We start from the raw sequence: 15,507 nt of genomic DNA, 5'->3' as shown, positions 1-15,507 counted from the left end.
GATCGAGGGATCACATTCTAATATAGAAAACGGGCCGTCTAGTGCGCTGAGAACGTTGCTACCAAATCGGAGAGCTTCTCCACGGTCACCCCTATATAGTTCTTCCCAGTGCCTCGGGAAGGAACCACGGAACACAGGGGGCCAACAGTGGGGCAGAAGTCGCCTAGGTCAGCAGCTGGGAACCGCTTGCAGGCAGCGGGCTGAAGCAGGGTGGGGCCCGGCGGACCGCAAGTCTCAGGGGGCGTGGAACCCAGGCGGAAGGGGCGGGCCGGGCACGAGAAGGGCTGGGCCGAGGTGCCGCGGGGTTGCTTGCTGGAGGGTCGTGGGTGGCACGACGGAGACATGTCGGGGGGCAGCAGCTGTAGCCAGACTCCCAGCCGGGCCATCCCTACTCGCCGCGTAGCCCTAGGCGACGGCGTGCAGCTCCCGCCCGGGGACTACAGCACCACCCCGGGCGGCACGCTCTTCAGCACCACCCCGGGAGGTAGGTGCGGGCCGGGGGTCCCGGGCGATCTCCGGGACCTGGAGGACACGCGGAGATCCGGAGTCGCACGTGCGACGGGGGTGGCGGCGCTCGGGGGTTTCGTAGCTGGACAGAACGGACAAGGGGCGTCGGGGAGGCAGGATGGTCACCGTCTCGGTTGTCCGCCTTCTGGAGCGTGGTCTGGAGATCGGGCTGCAAACTGCCCGCGATAGCTTTTCCCTGAGGGAGACGGCGGAGGGCCCTAAACACACACATAGGCACTCTGCCAGGATCACCATGTGCTCAAGTGTGGCCTCTGTGGGTGTCAGGGCAGTTTTAGTGTGGAACAGGCTGGGGGTCTGGGTGGCCCACGGAGCAGGGGAAGGGCCTGGCGTGGAGATGAAGTTTAGTTTATCTTCCTTGGAATAAATAACGCCTGCACGCACACTTTTTAACCTTCCCGGGGCAACCCTCGTTTGGCGTTGGACACTCGCTCCTTAATGGAGGCCGGGCGTTGAGGGTGCGCCCTGCCCCAGGAGCATGTCTAGGCCACCTGTGGCACGAAGTCGATTTACAGAGGGAGGTCTCTATGCAGGGGCCTGGCGCCGCGTCCAGGGCTGTGCAGAACAACACGTTCCTCGGGTCCTGGGGGGAGGGCACAGCGCTGAATTCGCCCAAGTGGCGGAGGTTGAGGAAGAGGAAGCTGAGTTGGCGTGGGAGGGGGCCGGCCTCCGGGAACCAGGCATTCCCAGCTTGCCCGGAGCCTCAGTATAGGCGCTGATGAAACCTACACGCCCGTTTGCATGATGAAATCCTCGTGGCTCGCTACTTCCCTCCCATCCTCACGCTGCTCCCACCCACTTTGCGCTTCTCCCCTTCCTGGTCTCCTCCCCCAAGCTTCTCCTCTTACAACTTAAAAACAGGAGGGTTCCTGGCGCTACGCTGAACCTTGGGCTACTACAGGCCGGGCCGGGCCACATGTCTGTTTTCTCAGGCAGCTGTCCCTACACCAGGGAACACAGCCAGATCCCAGAACCAAGTCACCGAGGAGGGGATCTTGAAGATGAGTGTCCAGTTTGTGCCTCTTGGTCTTCAGAACACTGCACCAAGGCCCCCCGCTCCTTGAGCGCGTGTCGTTATGCATTATCATGCTGAGTTCCTAGACTCAGCAAGAAGTAGCAACTGGGTTGGCGGGGGTGGGGGGTGGGGGTGGTGGGGGTGTGTGTTCTCCCTTTCATTCTTAATGACCCAAGGAAAAGTTCTCTGCAGGCTTCTGGTCTCTGCTTCCAGGAGTTCGCCATCCTTTCCTGGCTTCTAGTTCATGCTCTTTACACCCTTTGTCTTGCAGAATTTTGTGTTAAGCAGGAGCTGCGCAGACACTTGAGTCCTTTTATTTCCAGATGGACCGGGTAGCTGGGTAGCAATAGCCAACAGTACTGTTTGTAAGGAAGATCCACTTCTCACTGTGGACTGGGACGTGTCACGGCTGACAAACTGTGAAGTCCCCAAAGCCAGCCGGCTCTTGTCAGGGTTGTTTTGTGGGCTACACAGTCCGTAGCTTGAGGAAAGTCTTGCTCATTTCTGCCGTATTAGCTAAGGACACAGAGCTCCATCTGCTCTGCCTCCCAGAGTGCTGGGACCAAAGCCGTGCACCATCACGTCTGGCCATCCAGGTTTCCTTACTGTCTTGGCTGTGGGCAACCATTCGGACTATTTGTAATGGCTCTGACCTATTCGTCCTTGCAAATTCATCGGACTTTTGAATTTTCCTACATCTGTCAGGGGCCAGCTGGGAGACAAAGTTCAAGTTAATGGCCTTGAGGTTTGCTGTGTCCTTCGAATCTATAGGGATATATAGCCGAGAAGCGTGAAGCAGGCCTGAGACACTGGCCTAACCATTTCACGGGTGATTGGGCTGCATTCCATTTTGAGGACTCAGGGATTCCAGGGGAAAGGGACACACAACACCTGTCCACCATGTTGTTTGCCTTTTCCGATCTCCAGGAGTCGGGCAAGGTAGATTCTGTCCAGGCATAAAGTTAGGCATTCCTGAATTTAGGCCTTTTCTACGCGTCTTGGCTTGTGACTGACTTGCAGGGGGTGTGAGGTCTTCCTGAAGAAATACTGTAGTAAGTCCCCTACTGCTGAGGTGGCTTTGGCACAGTTGTCTCTGGAGGCAAGGACACAGCAGGTAGCCTGAACCACATCTCCTTTCCTGTGCCTCTGGTCAGGTGGTCATTAACCCCTTGCTGGCTGACCCAATGGTCTGCAGTTAGGTCCCCAGAGAACCTTAGCCATTTCTGAAGGGAGTGTCCTACCTTAATATTGGAACCTGCGAGTCTTTGAGATGGTCAACAACCCCATAAACCGACTCTTCTCGTGAATTCCCAGAATGGGAATCTAACGTCTAACAACATGTAGGTTGACATCTAACCTACAGAAGTTGTCAGGGGTGCTTGTACCTAGGAGTGCCCAGGTGAGGTTAATCAGGCAGGTGGATAGGGTGGCAGATGGTGATGTCATTGTTTTGTTAAGTCAACAAAAATGGTACTCGTGAAAGTAGTGGCACACGCCTTTAATCCCAGCACTTGAGAAGCAGAGGCAGGTGGGGCTCTGTGAGTTCAAAGCCAGCCTGGCCTACATAGTGTGTGTGTGTGTGTGTGTGTGTGTGTGTGTCTGTCTGTCTGTCTGTCTGTCTGTCTGGGAGCTGACCTTGGAGGGGCTGCCAACTATTAGCTGTGGTAGTGCTGGGAAGAGGAGGAGGGGGCTTGGCACTGATGCTGGTGTCTCAATGCCCCGAGGCTTTAGTATGACGGAGGGTGGGGGAGAAGTTACTATTGAGGACTGAGGGCGGAATGAGAGAGCTGGGCTGTAGAGGCAGTGAAAGATAGGAGAATGGTCCTCATCTCGCTCCTATGTGAGCTTCCTTTGAAAGTGTTGGAAGCTTTATACATTAGGTTCCAAAACACACTACTGAACTGAGGGGGTCGGGTAGAGCGCTTCAAACTCCCCCTGAACCCGTTGCTTTTTAAGAGGCGCAAGAGGCAGGCGCTCGGTCTGGACTAGGAAGACAGTCTGACTTGGGGGGTTGGCATGGCTAATAGTCAGAAGAGTTAGCTGAAGTAGAATGCACATGGTGGAGCTGAGGAGAGGGCTTGGGTTAAAAAGTGCTTGCTGCTCTTGGGAAGGACCTCCCTTCAGCACCTACAGGTGCTCCTGGACCCCTGACCATCATTATCCGAGCTTGAGGGGTGCTCACCTCTGGCTCCACAGGAGCCCTCCCCCAAAGAAAAAATAAAAGTTTGGAGGGTTGGAGGTGAACTTGATGACAGTGTGGCTGTCAGCTATGTGTGAGGCTTTAAGTTCTGTGTCTAGCATCACACGAAAGGGAGGCTGGGAATGAATATCAAGTGTAAGACAGAATGGGTCTGTTGGGAATCAGGGGAGCTGGATGTTAGTCACAGACTTTCAGTTATGAGAGCTGTAAATTCCAGGGATGTAGTCATCCATGACTGTAATTAACCCTGCAGTGTTTTCTAGAAATTAGCTAAGAGCAACCTTAGCAATATCCTTACTTACACAAACACACACATCCGTGACATATGCTAACTTAATTGTGGGATTTATTTCGTGTTTCCTAGTGTGAGATCATCATTTTGTGTCCTTTGACTAGGTCTCCCTCCTAGACCTCAAACTGTGGATCCTCCTGCCTCAGGCTCCTGAGGGCTGAGATTTTTTTAGGCACGTGCCATCCAGCTTGAATGTATGTCATTTCTATTTGCTGGTTGTATTTAATAATTCCGTACAGCTCACGGGGGGACATGATTCTAAAAAAATCAAAGGCCTATCTCTGGAATGAAGTGACTTGGTAGGTTCCCCAACCCTCCAGCTCTGTAACCCGTCGTAATTAATTCTACTTTGTAGTTTTCTAGAACATGGTTGATATTCAAAAGAGGACTCTTCCTCCTGATAAGTGACAGCCCAATTAGGCGAGCCTCTAGGTTTTAGTGGCCTTCAGAGGTTGCATTTTTTCCCCAATAGCCTCCCAAAGCGGCAGGTGTTCATTATTTGAAAGATGAATGTGTTTCTCCCCCATCATCACGGCCAAAGTCATTACCGGTTTTGGTGAAGGAAGGCAGGTAAGGGTGGGGCTATTTTCATTTCTCTTACTGGTGTAAAATACTGAAACCGTTTTTGCAGATGAGCCTTTATTTGATGTTCGCGAGAATGAGTTTAGAAGGGAATAGCAATAATGAAAAAGATTGCTTGGGGTGACAGGTTGTTTTTTTTTTCCTCTTACTGTTTATTTGTGTATAGGAATCCCTATATGTTTAGGCAGACAAACAAAAGCCTCCCATTTCTGTCTGGAGTGATTCTCAAGGCCAGCTGTCTTTCTCTGTGGTGAATTATAGCCGCGAGCCTGTTGACAGGCTTGTTCCGGGTTAGACTGGATGTTCTAAAGTAGTCCTGATGTCCCCAGGATCTAATTAATGCCAGGTCCAGTGTTCGGATGGTGACAAGTTGTGCTTGGGTTTGACTTAGTGGCACAGAGCTCTCTCTGGGTGTGTGTGTGTGATGCCCTGGGTGGGTCTTTAACTTGAGAAAAGATGAAAGTGAAGGGGACTAGAAGCCTAGAATTTCCCTTAGGATATCTAGGTTCTTTCCCCTCAGGCCTGGGTTTCCACTCCAGGGTGGAGGTGGCTGTACTGGGCAGCCATTGACTTTTAACAAGGCAGCCCCAAACTCAATAACTTAGACAGCAGTTTACTTCTCTGGTCTGTTTGCTTCTTTTTACGGACTTTGCTAGCGTTGACTCATGCTGCAGCTGTATTGCCTTGGGCTTCAAGGTCCAAGGTGGCCTTATCCACATGTGTGAGTCCTTGCTGCTGGTGGGATTGCCCTCTTGTGGCTCAAAACATTTAGTTTAGCTTGAATTTGCAAACACCTATATAATAGCAAGGACACCTAGGGCATGGGCATGGAAACCTTGTCACGGCACATAAAAAGTGTTTTTGTGTTCTTGGGGGCAGTCCAGCTTCCACGAGGGGACAAGAGGAAGAGGGGATGGCCTTTTTTATTTTGGGACAGGATCTCCTCATAGCCCAGCGAGGATGGCCTCAGAGTTGAGGATGACCTTAAACTCCTGGTCATGCCACCATCACTTGGTCAAGTGTTTGAACACTGCTTCTGCCCCTTGCTTCCTCTGAACGTCAGGTTTTTAGGAACATTTGCAGGGCTCATACTCACTGTCCAGCTCAGCACTCCCATTAAAGCTCGAAAGGCCTGGGTTTTCTGGGAACAGTCAATTGACTTGTGTCAGGATGAGAATACAGGAGACATTGGTTTGGCAATATAGAGTGTGAAGGTTTAAAAGCGGGTTTCTTAGCTGGCTCTGGTGTCACGTGCTGTGCTCAAGGAGATGGAGACAGGAGGATCAGATGTTCAAGGCCAGTGTGGGTGCTTTGAATGAGAATGGCCCCCATAGACTCATGTATTTGAATGAGTGGTCCCTAGTTGGTGGAACTGTTTGGGAAGGATTAGGAGGTATGGTCTTGTTGGAGGAGGTGTGTCACACTGCGGGTGGACTTTGAGGCTTCCAAAGCCATGCCATTCCCAATTGGCTCTTACTGCCTCACACTAGCAGGTAAGTGTGAAAGCTCCCAGCTGCTCCATCCAGCACCATGCCTGCCTCCCTGCTGCCATACTTCCTGCCATGATGATGGTCTCAGACCCTAAGCCCCACATTAAATGCTTTATTTTGTAAGTTATCTTGTTCATGGTGTCTTACCACAGCAATGGAAAAGTAACTAAGCCGGCCAGCCTCAGCCACAGACTGAGCTGCAGGGTTGACCGGGCCACATGAGGTCCTGTCACAGAACACTCAAATGAACCAAATAGATGTCCTACTTAAAGAGAATGTGTGTTTGGATCAGAGTAGAAGAACAAGTGTGTCTGAGATTCGGTTTAATCCCAGGCACCAAAAAAGGGAAGCTCCAGCCAGTCTCTGATAGCTATGGCTATCATATGAAAATCCCACCATCGAGGTAGTGTAAGCAGTGAAACTCCTTCCCTCACTGTTGGTAACTGTAGATCTAAGATGAGAGTAAAATTGTTTCTTGCTGAGGCCTCTCTTCTTGGCCTGCAGATGGCCCCCTTCTCTCTTACCTTCTTACTGGCTTCCGTCTGTGGGTCTCCGCCTAGATTTCCACTTTCTCCAGTGAGACTGGATCAGGATCCACTCCAGAGGCCTTATCCTGGTCAGAGCCTCTGAGGAAGAATGGAGGCTCTTTGCTCCTGACTGATTTCCCTCATACAGTATCTGGTAGTTTCATTAGATACCTGACCTCTGAGAAATTATTATTATTATTTTGATTTGTGTGTGTTTTTGGTTTTTGTTCTCTTCTTTTTTTTCTTTTTGTTTTGAGCCCAAGCTGGTGTTGGAAAACTCACTGTGTAGGGGAGAATGACATCACCTTGTCACATAGCTGATCCTGCATCTACCTCTCAAGTGCTGGGATGAATCATCATACCTCACTTCCTGTCCCTCCATAGAACACTTCCCCCTAGTAAGTCTTCTGCTAGCTTAAGAGACTGCCCAGCCCAGATTGGGCCCTCTGAATGTGGGTGACAGTTGTGTGGCTTGGGCAGTGTGTGAGACCACTGCAGAGTTGCGGTAGGAGGTCCATCCTGTACTCCCCTACACCTGCCCTCTTGTGTAGGGGAAACTGTGCTCCTGTTAGGGATGCCGAGGGAAGGGTGGCAGCGAGGCTCAGTTTTCAGAAGTCACATCCAGTAGCAGAATGGGGGAAAACCTTAGGGGAAAGGACAAGGACTCAAAGCAAGGGTCTTGTCCAGGGAACGACTGATCTTGTTCTGGACACAGATTTAAAAACCTATGTAAAAGCCTGGTGACCTTTAATGTTCCCAGGGTGAGAACATTGGCATGGGGGTGACTGGCTGTCTATGTGTTTTGTTTTGTTTTGTTTTGTTTTTGAGACAGAGACATTATGTATTCCAGACCAGCCTCAAACATGCTGTGTGGTGAAGGTTGGTCTTGAACTCCTGGCTCTCCAGCCCACATCTCCCCCGTGCTGGGATAATGTCCAGCCATTTATTTATTTGTTTGTTTGTTTGTTTATTTATTTATTTACCCATGAGATGGTGTCTATACATAGTCCTGGCTATCTTGAAACTCACTTGTTGACTGGCTTCAAACTCACAGAGATCCTATTGCCTCTGTCTTCCGAGTGCTGGGATTTGAGTATGCACCACCATGTCTGGCTTATTTTTATTTATTTTTCGGTCCCCCAGGGCTTTGTCCATGTAAGGCAGATGAGCTGTTACCCTAGCTCTCAGGAATATTGGCATTTCGAGGTGTGAGTTTTCTGTTTTCTTCTTCCTGTGATACAGAAAGATCTGGGACCCAGAAATTGAGGTGGTGATTCCCAGTTTGAGCTCAGGGCTTCTGCCTCCGAGGCCCATGCAATTTGCACATTAAGGGCCTGCCAACAACGAGTTCTAAAAATAGTTGGTGATGGCTAGTGCTTTAAATATAGCTTCATTGAGCCCAGCGTAGCACCCCTGGTTGAGAGGTGAGAAACCCAGATCCTTGGTGAATGTTCCCTCACTTGCGTGTCCAGGAAAAGTGGCATCGGTATTAAACCATGCTTGCCTTTAGTAAGGACTTTATATTTTGTACATTCCTAAATTTAAGGTCCTAAAGACTGTCAACTATGCTAAATTCACGATGGTTCCCATGTTCTGTGTGTTGGAGAGAGATGGAGGATTCCCATTCCCGCCCCACACTGCCCTCAAGTCTCTTTCTGGGTTGCTTCCCTTCCTTCTGCTGTGTTCACTCTGTGGCCTTGAGATTGCGTCCTGTTGTGGGCAGGGCAGGTCTGAGCAGCTGGTACAGCTTGTCACCTTAAATCCTTTTTCTTTATTCTCTGTGTCTTTCACATCCTGCCTCCCGATCCCAGCCATCTCTCGCCCCACCCCAGAATAAAACAACAACAACAAAAAAAAAAAAAAAAAGGAAGGGAACAATCTCGCCATGGAAGCTGCAGTGTGACACAGCGAGTCACGCAGTAAACTGTAAACCCCTTTGCAGACATTTTTACACGTAGGCGTTTATTGAAAAGAACCATTGGTCTGGTTTGAGGCCCCTGGTCCCTGCTGTACCATTGATGCTGGGCTCTTACTGGGACTCTTCCTGGACATCCTGTTGCCGCTCTGTGTTGTGGGAATCTGCAGCCCTGTGTCCCCAGGACTGACCCCACCCCTCTCCTCCCGTCCTTTGCTCCAGCAGATCACGGATGGGGTGGGTGTTGGGGTGGGCCAACGCATAGTCCTGGTTCTGGGCTTGGGTAGTTGCAGGGTTGGTCAGCCCACCAGCTCTCCCCTGTCTTTGCCCACTAGGATGGGCTTTCCAGTAGGGTGGGTGGGGCCAGTTCTGCTCTTGTGACCTTAGGGTCAGCTCTCCCACCTGCCTAAGGCATTAATGGGCTGTGGTGTGGGAGGGCCTCTCTCCCCCACCTATGCTGCCTCAAGACAGATCAGTAATGGGGACAGTTCTCCCATGCTCATAACATCAGGGTTGACTCGCCCACACCTCCGCCAACAGGATTGGCTCTCACCTTAAACCTTTATGGACAGATGATTGCTAGTGTATGTACCGGGCTCCCTCGGGTGGGCCACTGTTGTAAGCCACACCAGAAGCTGAAGATATCAACAGGCCCGTTTTGAGGTCTTTGAGAGGTCAACGAGGCACAGGTAGACAAAGTGGTAGCTTGTCCAGAGTCAGTCGAGCTAGTAAATGAGACAGTTGTGTTTCAGGACTCAGAAATAAAATGTTGCTCCACGCAGTTTAACACTGAACTTTGAACTCTCACCCCAGCACCCAGTAAGCTCTGCATCCAGCTACACAGCTGACTCAGCGCGTACACACTGTTCACCTCTACAGGTTTGTTTTTGTTGTTGTTTTAAATATACTTTACTTTTTTTTTTTTTTTTGCTCATCACTGACCAAATCCCTGACAGAAAAACTTAAAAACAGAAATATTTATTTTGGCTCGTGATTTCTGAGTTCAGTCCACAGTCATTGCCCTCGGGCAGAACATCCTGGCAGCAGGAGAGTGTGGTAGAGGCAGGTCTTTAGGGTAGACAGGCGGCAGAGAGAAGGGGCGAGCTGGCGCTTTGCTGGCTTCCCAGCCGTGAGGGTGGGTCTACCCTCAGGTAATCCTCTCTTGGAGTGTCCTCACAGGCACTCCCAAAGGTGCACCTCCCTAGGGTCCTATACTAGGAGACAGGGTCTCTACGTAGTTCTGGCTGTCCAGGAGCTTGGTGCGTAGATCATTCTGGCTTTGGACTCACAAAGATCTTTTGGCCAGGAAGTGCCACCACACCTCGTGATCAGGACTTCTTAAACCACTTTTGCCTAACCTAGTGTGATTTTTTTTTTAAATACCCTCCTAGGTGTGTCGGTCTATGAAATAGATACGCAAATCAAACATTAACTGATGAAATCAAATATATTTAAAGACTTTTTGGCATACATGTAATTTGACTGTTTATTAAAGATGAAAACAACTTTTCATACTGAGAGGACCTTGCTTACGAAGCGTGATATCTTGGCTGAGTGTTTCCCACTGAAGGACGTAAAGCGTATTCAACACTTTTCGGTTCTAATCTGTTCTTTGTTTTTATAGTCATCTGCGGTGCACACTGTGTTGGCACAGTTGGCAGTAGAAGCTGGGTCATCCTCTGCCCTTTCACACCCAGACAGTTTATCTCGCAGCCCTTGCCCTCCCAGGCGGCCGTCTAGATGGCCATGCCCCTGTGTCACAGGAGGGAAGAGAACAGCAAAACAAACCAGAGTGAAATTGCCGCTGAACAGCTAGGGAGCGGCTGGGCGGTGAACCACTGCCAACCAAGGTCACTGTTTACGCCGCCCGCCGAGTCATAAAGGCAGGCCTGCAGCCTGCCGAGGGAGGAGGGAGATGCGGGAAGTTGGGAAGTTCAACCCTGAAAAGCTCATCCCTGGAGGGAGCTCAATTGGGAACTCCAGCTGCCTGCCTCAGCTTCCCCAGTTGGTTACTGCTGGATGTTGTTAACAGCCGACTGTTTCCTGTCTGCTCTTTGTTCTTCCTTGGGAGCCTCACCTGAGGGGACCATCTGCCTCAGATGAGGTTGCCGACTTGCTCTCTGTGTTGGGAACTCCAGCTAGCTGCCTTGAAGTCCATTTCCGCTGCACGTTTGGTTGGTTTAATATTTGCCCATCTATCCATCTCTCTCGCTAGTTATTCTTTACCTTGGCGTACTGTGTACTTACTCACTTAAAACCAGGAGTATTCGTGTATCATTCTCCAGATGGTTCAAAACCATCATCCGTGTCAAGAAAGCCATTCATTTAAATAAGTGGGAGAAGACGGCAGCAGCATGTGTATGGACTAATCCTAAGCCAGAATTCATTGAATTAAAATATTACGGAGAAATTGTGTATGGAGAAAGGGAAGGAATGAGAGTGTGGGGGTGGGTGGGGGTGGGTGCATATCCAGCATGCATGTGGAGGTGAGAAGACATAAGCATGCTTGTGGGCATTGCTTCTCCCCTGCTATGTGCGTTCCTGGTTTTGAACTCGGGTCATAAGGCTTCCTGGCAGGTAGATGCCTTGGTCAACCGAGCCATCTCTCCAACCCTTACTTTATTACGTGTGGTACCGCATTATATAATATTGTAGTTTATGAAATACACTCTCTGTTACGAAGAAACCAGATACAACTAGTGCATTTGAGAAACCAGCTTTCTTTGTCCTCAGCAGAAGGTAGCTATAAATAGAAATGCAAAGACAGTTTTTAAATTCCAGCTGGATGCCATTGTCTGCTGGAGGTTTGGAACCTAAGACTTGAGATTCGTTGGAAAGGAAGCGTTCGGTATCTGCTGTTGAGGGGTTAAAAATAGACCATGGCGCCGTGGTGCTGTGTTTGAGGCCACAGGGAGCCGAGGATAAGTTCATTTCTTACCCTCACCTCGTGGGTCTCCCACTGTCTTAGTGAGGGCTTGTGTTGCTGTGAAGAGACACCATGACCACGGCAACTCTTATAAAGGAAAACATTTAGTTGGGGCTGGCTTTATTTCAGAGGTTTAGTCCATTATCATGGTGGAGAGCGCGACTGTGTGCAGGCAGACGTGGTGTTCAGAGTTCTACATCTTGATCTGTAGGCAGCAGGAGGAGCCGTCCCACGCTGGGTGTGGCTTGAGCATATGAGACCTCAAAGCCCGCCCCCACAGTGACACACTTCCTTCAACAGTGCAGTTCCCTATAGATCAAGCATTTAAACACAAGGGTCTTGCTCCCTTACCTTGGGAAATGCTCCGTTATATGTTGAGGAGGGAGCTGCGTGGGTGGAGGTGAAGGGTCCTGGGTATGGTTTACTGCTAGAGACTAGTTCACTGAGGCTGGTCCTCACTGGGGAATAAGACTAACTTGTGATAGGAGCTTGGGTAGAGTGGGGGTGACCTTCATATTAGCCCTTATGGGGTTGATGCAGGTCGATGTAGTGGGGGTTTGGGGCGGGCTCAGCCTAAGACCTTTTTGGAGTAGATCGAGTGTTTCCTATTTCTGCAAAGACTGGGCAGGGATACGTCTCCTGCTGCTGGGAGTCACCCACTGCCTTTCTGTTCTGGATGAGCGACCTACGGGGTTCTGCAGGATATAGGGTGTAATGACTAACTACAGGGCCCTCTTTTCCGTGGGATCTGCTTATCGTGGGTAATTAATTGACAGGGAGCTGGCGTGTGATTGAATGGAGGGACTGTAGAGTTTACATAGGATTTTCAGATCTTTGAGAAAGCAAAGGCGCATCTTGGTAGCCAGCAAACCGTCTGTGAGGGAGAGGCACCCCAAGTGGTGTTGGGGTGGGCAGTGGAGCAGGACTGTGGCCAGGTTGGCCAGGTCCCAGGGCCAGCTTTACTCCCCCTTGGTCCAGGTTGTCTAAAAGAACCTGCTGCCTCTGTTGTGGCCACACTTCCAGGAAGTGGAAAAGACAACAGGCAAGGGGCTCCAGATGACCTCAACATCTGTATTTCTACCTCTCCCACCAGGAACCAGGATCATCTATGACCGGAAGTTCCTGATGGAGTGTCGGAACTCACCTGTGACCAAAACACCCCCAAAGGACCTGCCAGCCATTCCTGGGGTCACTAGCCCCACCAGCGATGAGCCTCCCATGCAAGTCAGCCAGAGCCACCTGCACAGCCCGGAAGACAAGCGGGCAGGCGGTGGGTGCTGGGCCTGTGCAGGCTCTGCGTTGTCTGTCTTCTCTGGGGAATTCCAAGTTTCAGGGAAGGAGGGTGATGGTGACTGTTCACCCTCCTCAGAGGAGCCGTGAGGGAGCCTAGGGGGTGGGGCACTGGTGGGAAGCAGAGCTCTGCTTGCCCCCTTCAAAGCTCCAAGGACCCGTGTGCAGCTGCTGGTGGATGCATCAGGCAGGGCCACTAATGAGGAACTGATGGAGAATGGCCATGGCTTTATACAGTACCCCTCATCCGCCTGCCTTTCTGTGTCACTGCTTGCCACGCCCCACCACACACACGGCGCCACGCTTGGAGCCCCGTGGCTGTGTATGTGGAGCTGGAGACAACTTATCAAAGACACGGTGCATGTCCCCTCTAGGAACATACATGTCTACAAGATTAAAAAATAAACACCAGTACCTCCTTGCCGGTGACTGGTCCTTCAGTGGATTATTGGTGGAGACAGGCGGACAATGCCTCCTATTGTTACTGAAACTTTGACATTTATATAGCTAGGTCCTTCCTGGTTCCCCCTCCTCCCCAAAGTAATCAAAGCAGACACCCTGGCAGCTGCGTGTGGGGTGTGAACATGTGTTTGTGGCAGCACGCGGAGCGACTAGCTGGTCAGAGCTTCTGAGCTCTCTGTTTACAGAAGCATGCCTGCGCACCCCCAGTCAGGAATACCACCTCTGACTTCCCTCTCTGATGGCAGTACCCCAGACTCACACGGCGAGCTCCTGACACCCCCTGGCCCTGTGGGATGTGGTTCCTGTTTACTCTGGTGGGAAGGGAGCTGGGTAGCAATGGGAAGGTGAATTTGACTGCGTGCAGAGAGCCGCATGACAGGTGGTTCCCAGGCTACATGTGTGGTTCCCTGCCACGTTCAAGGTTGGAGGGATTCTTGGTGATTGCACACTGTCCTGCACCTTTACTTTTTTACCTCCAATCAGGGATGGCAGTGAATTAAGTTAGGCTATGTCTGAAATTGTCACAGTGAACTGAAAGCTGTTCTTTACCCTTGCTGGCGGGGTAAACCTGCCCTGCTCCTTGTTTCTGATGGTATCTAACTATGAACCCCCAAATAGTGGCCTGGTAGCTCCATATAGTGTCAGGCTAGGGGTGCATAGTTTTAGCTTTCTTTCACTGGACACAAACAAAGCTCTAGCCCATGGCCACGGATTGAAAATGGAATTTATAGACAATTCAGCGCCATCACCTCCCTTCTGAGGAAGTCTAGTTTCCTAGCCTAGTCAGCTTTTCTTTGGCAGCATGCATACCTCTATCGGACCTATGAGAATAAACTCCTGGCCTCTGAACCTGGAGGGCTTCCATTTGCCTCTTGCTGATTGGTCCTCTGCCTTTTCTCTCCACAGGGGAAGAGTCACAGTTTGAGATGGACATTTAAGGGACCAGCCATAGGACGGAGTGATGCCCCTGGCCCCCGAGGCCCTTGGAAGGAGAGCCACAGCAGTCAGGCCGTAACACCAGGCAGATGCTGGGTGTGGGCGACCCAGTCCTGCTCCTCACTCGGCCCCTGTTCCGCCTTCCATTTTGTGAACACCAGCCCATACCTCCTTGTGCCTCTGTTGATACTGAGCTGCTACTCCAGGGGAATGATTCTTGCCCACACCCCGCATCCGGTGCCAGGAAGTGGACACAGAGGAACCCGTCAGGATGATCATCTGGCAATTCCAGCCCCAACCTCTGGAGCACACCCACCCTTTCCTTGGGTTGGGGTACCTGGGAAAGCTACCCTTTTTACTTCTTTCCCTGAGAGGAAATAAAAGCCACTTTTACCCTAGGCCCAAGGTTGGGCCCTGTCTGGAACTGTTTTCAACTTGAAGCGATAACGCAGTTACTCTCTGTTCCCTGCCTACGGTGAACTTTCCTTTACGCTATCTCGCTATCTCTTGTGCTTATCACTCCAGCTCTCTAGGTAAGCAGGGCAGCCTTCCTGTTTACTGCTGAGAAGTCTGGATGGAGATAAAGTCGTTCTCCGCGGGACTGGGGTAGGACTCTGCTACTCTGTGATTCTTGTTTTTAGCAGCAAGTATTATTACCTTTGTCCGACTAGGTAGTCACCTTTCCCCTTGTGCCTGCGCCATTGGGGAGCCTTTGATGCACGGGCACCTAGTACTGTCAATCATCTGTTTGTGTGTGCTGCTTCTAGGGCATGCAGAGGAGATAATCTCTCTGCCTTAAGGATTTTGCTGAACTGTACCATGTACCTATTAAAAACGGTAGCCTGAGCAGATTGCTTCCGATTGCTCATCAGTGGTCCTTGCAGGGGGAGGCTCGGAGGAAACGTTGTATCTGGGAATGAGAATGGGAGGAAATGGGTACTGAGTGTTTCAAAGGTCTCGGGGAGCCAAGATGAGTGCGGGTGATGTTAAGGGTCCCTTTACGGGCATAGCAGGTACGTTTGTGTGTGAATGTGATTTACCAGTCGCTAAAGAAGAGCAGTTTTTAGGAGTCCTGACAGCCAGACTGAGTGGTATGCTGGGTGTCTCTCTCTACAGGACCTGCTGAGGGGTGAGTATGCTGTGTGTAGGTTCTGGAATTATAGTGGTTTGTTACCAGCGGGCCTCAGTGGTCAGATCTTTTGCCCGCCTTTTCTCCAACTGATTTCCAGCTCCTTACAAAGGACGCTGGAATGCGTGTGGTGGTGTATGGAAGGACCCAACACTTTGGCGTGTCGACTGCACACAGACTGTGTAGCCTCTTCTTGCCAGGGAGGGCCTACCACCAGA

At 50.8% G+C, this 15,507-nt stretch overlaps 1 protein-coding gene across 1 annotated transcript; it reads left to right on the top strand.

The window, feature by feature from the left end:
• The first annotated feature begins 266 nt into the window (after nt 1-266).
• On the top strand, nt 267-15,006 carry Eif4ebp1 (eukaryotic translation initiation factor 4E binding protein 1). Its single transcript, XM_048456513.3, has 3 exons — nt 267-484; nt 12,566-12,742; nt 14,131-15,006. Exons 1-3 carry the CDS (start codon nt 343-345, stop codon nt 14,160-14,162), a joined length of 351 nt encoding a protein of 116 aa, XP_048312470.1. The 5' UTR covers nt 267-342; the 3' UTR covers nt 14,163-15,006.
• The last annotated feature ends 501 nt before the right edge of the window (nt 15,007-15,507 follow it).

Source organism: Myodes glareolus, chromosome 23 (assembly GCF_982192425.1).
Source record: "Myodes glareolus chromosome 23, mMyoGla1.1, whole genome shotgun sequence".
Lineage (NCBI taxonomy): Eukaryota > Metazoa > Chordata > Mammalia > Rodentia > Cricetidae > Myodes > Myodes glareolus.
The sequence above is the reverse complement of the archived record's forward strand: the minus strand, read 5'-3'. Positions and strand labels throughout refer to the sequence as shown.

Excerpts from the sequence above, each read along its gene's own strand:
- Eif4ebp1 (XM_048456513.3), top strand. The coding sequence starts at position 343 with ATGTCGGGGGGCAGCAGCTGTAGCCAGACTCCCAGCCGGGCCATCCCT. Across the intron at positions 485-12,565 it reads CTTCAGCACCACCCCGGGAG|GAACCAGGATCATCTATGAC; the intron begins GTAGGTGCGGGC and ends CTCTCCCACCAG. Across the intron at positions 12,743-14,130 it reads GGAAGACAAGCGGGCAGGCG|GGGAAGAGTCACAGTTTGAG; the intron begins GTGGGTGCTGGG and ends TTCTCTCCACAG.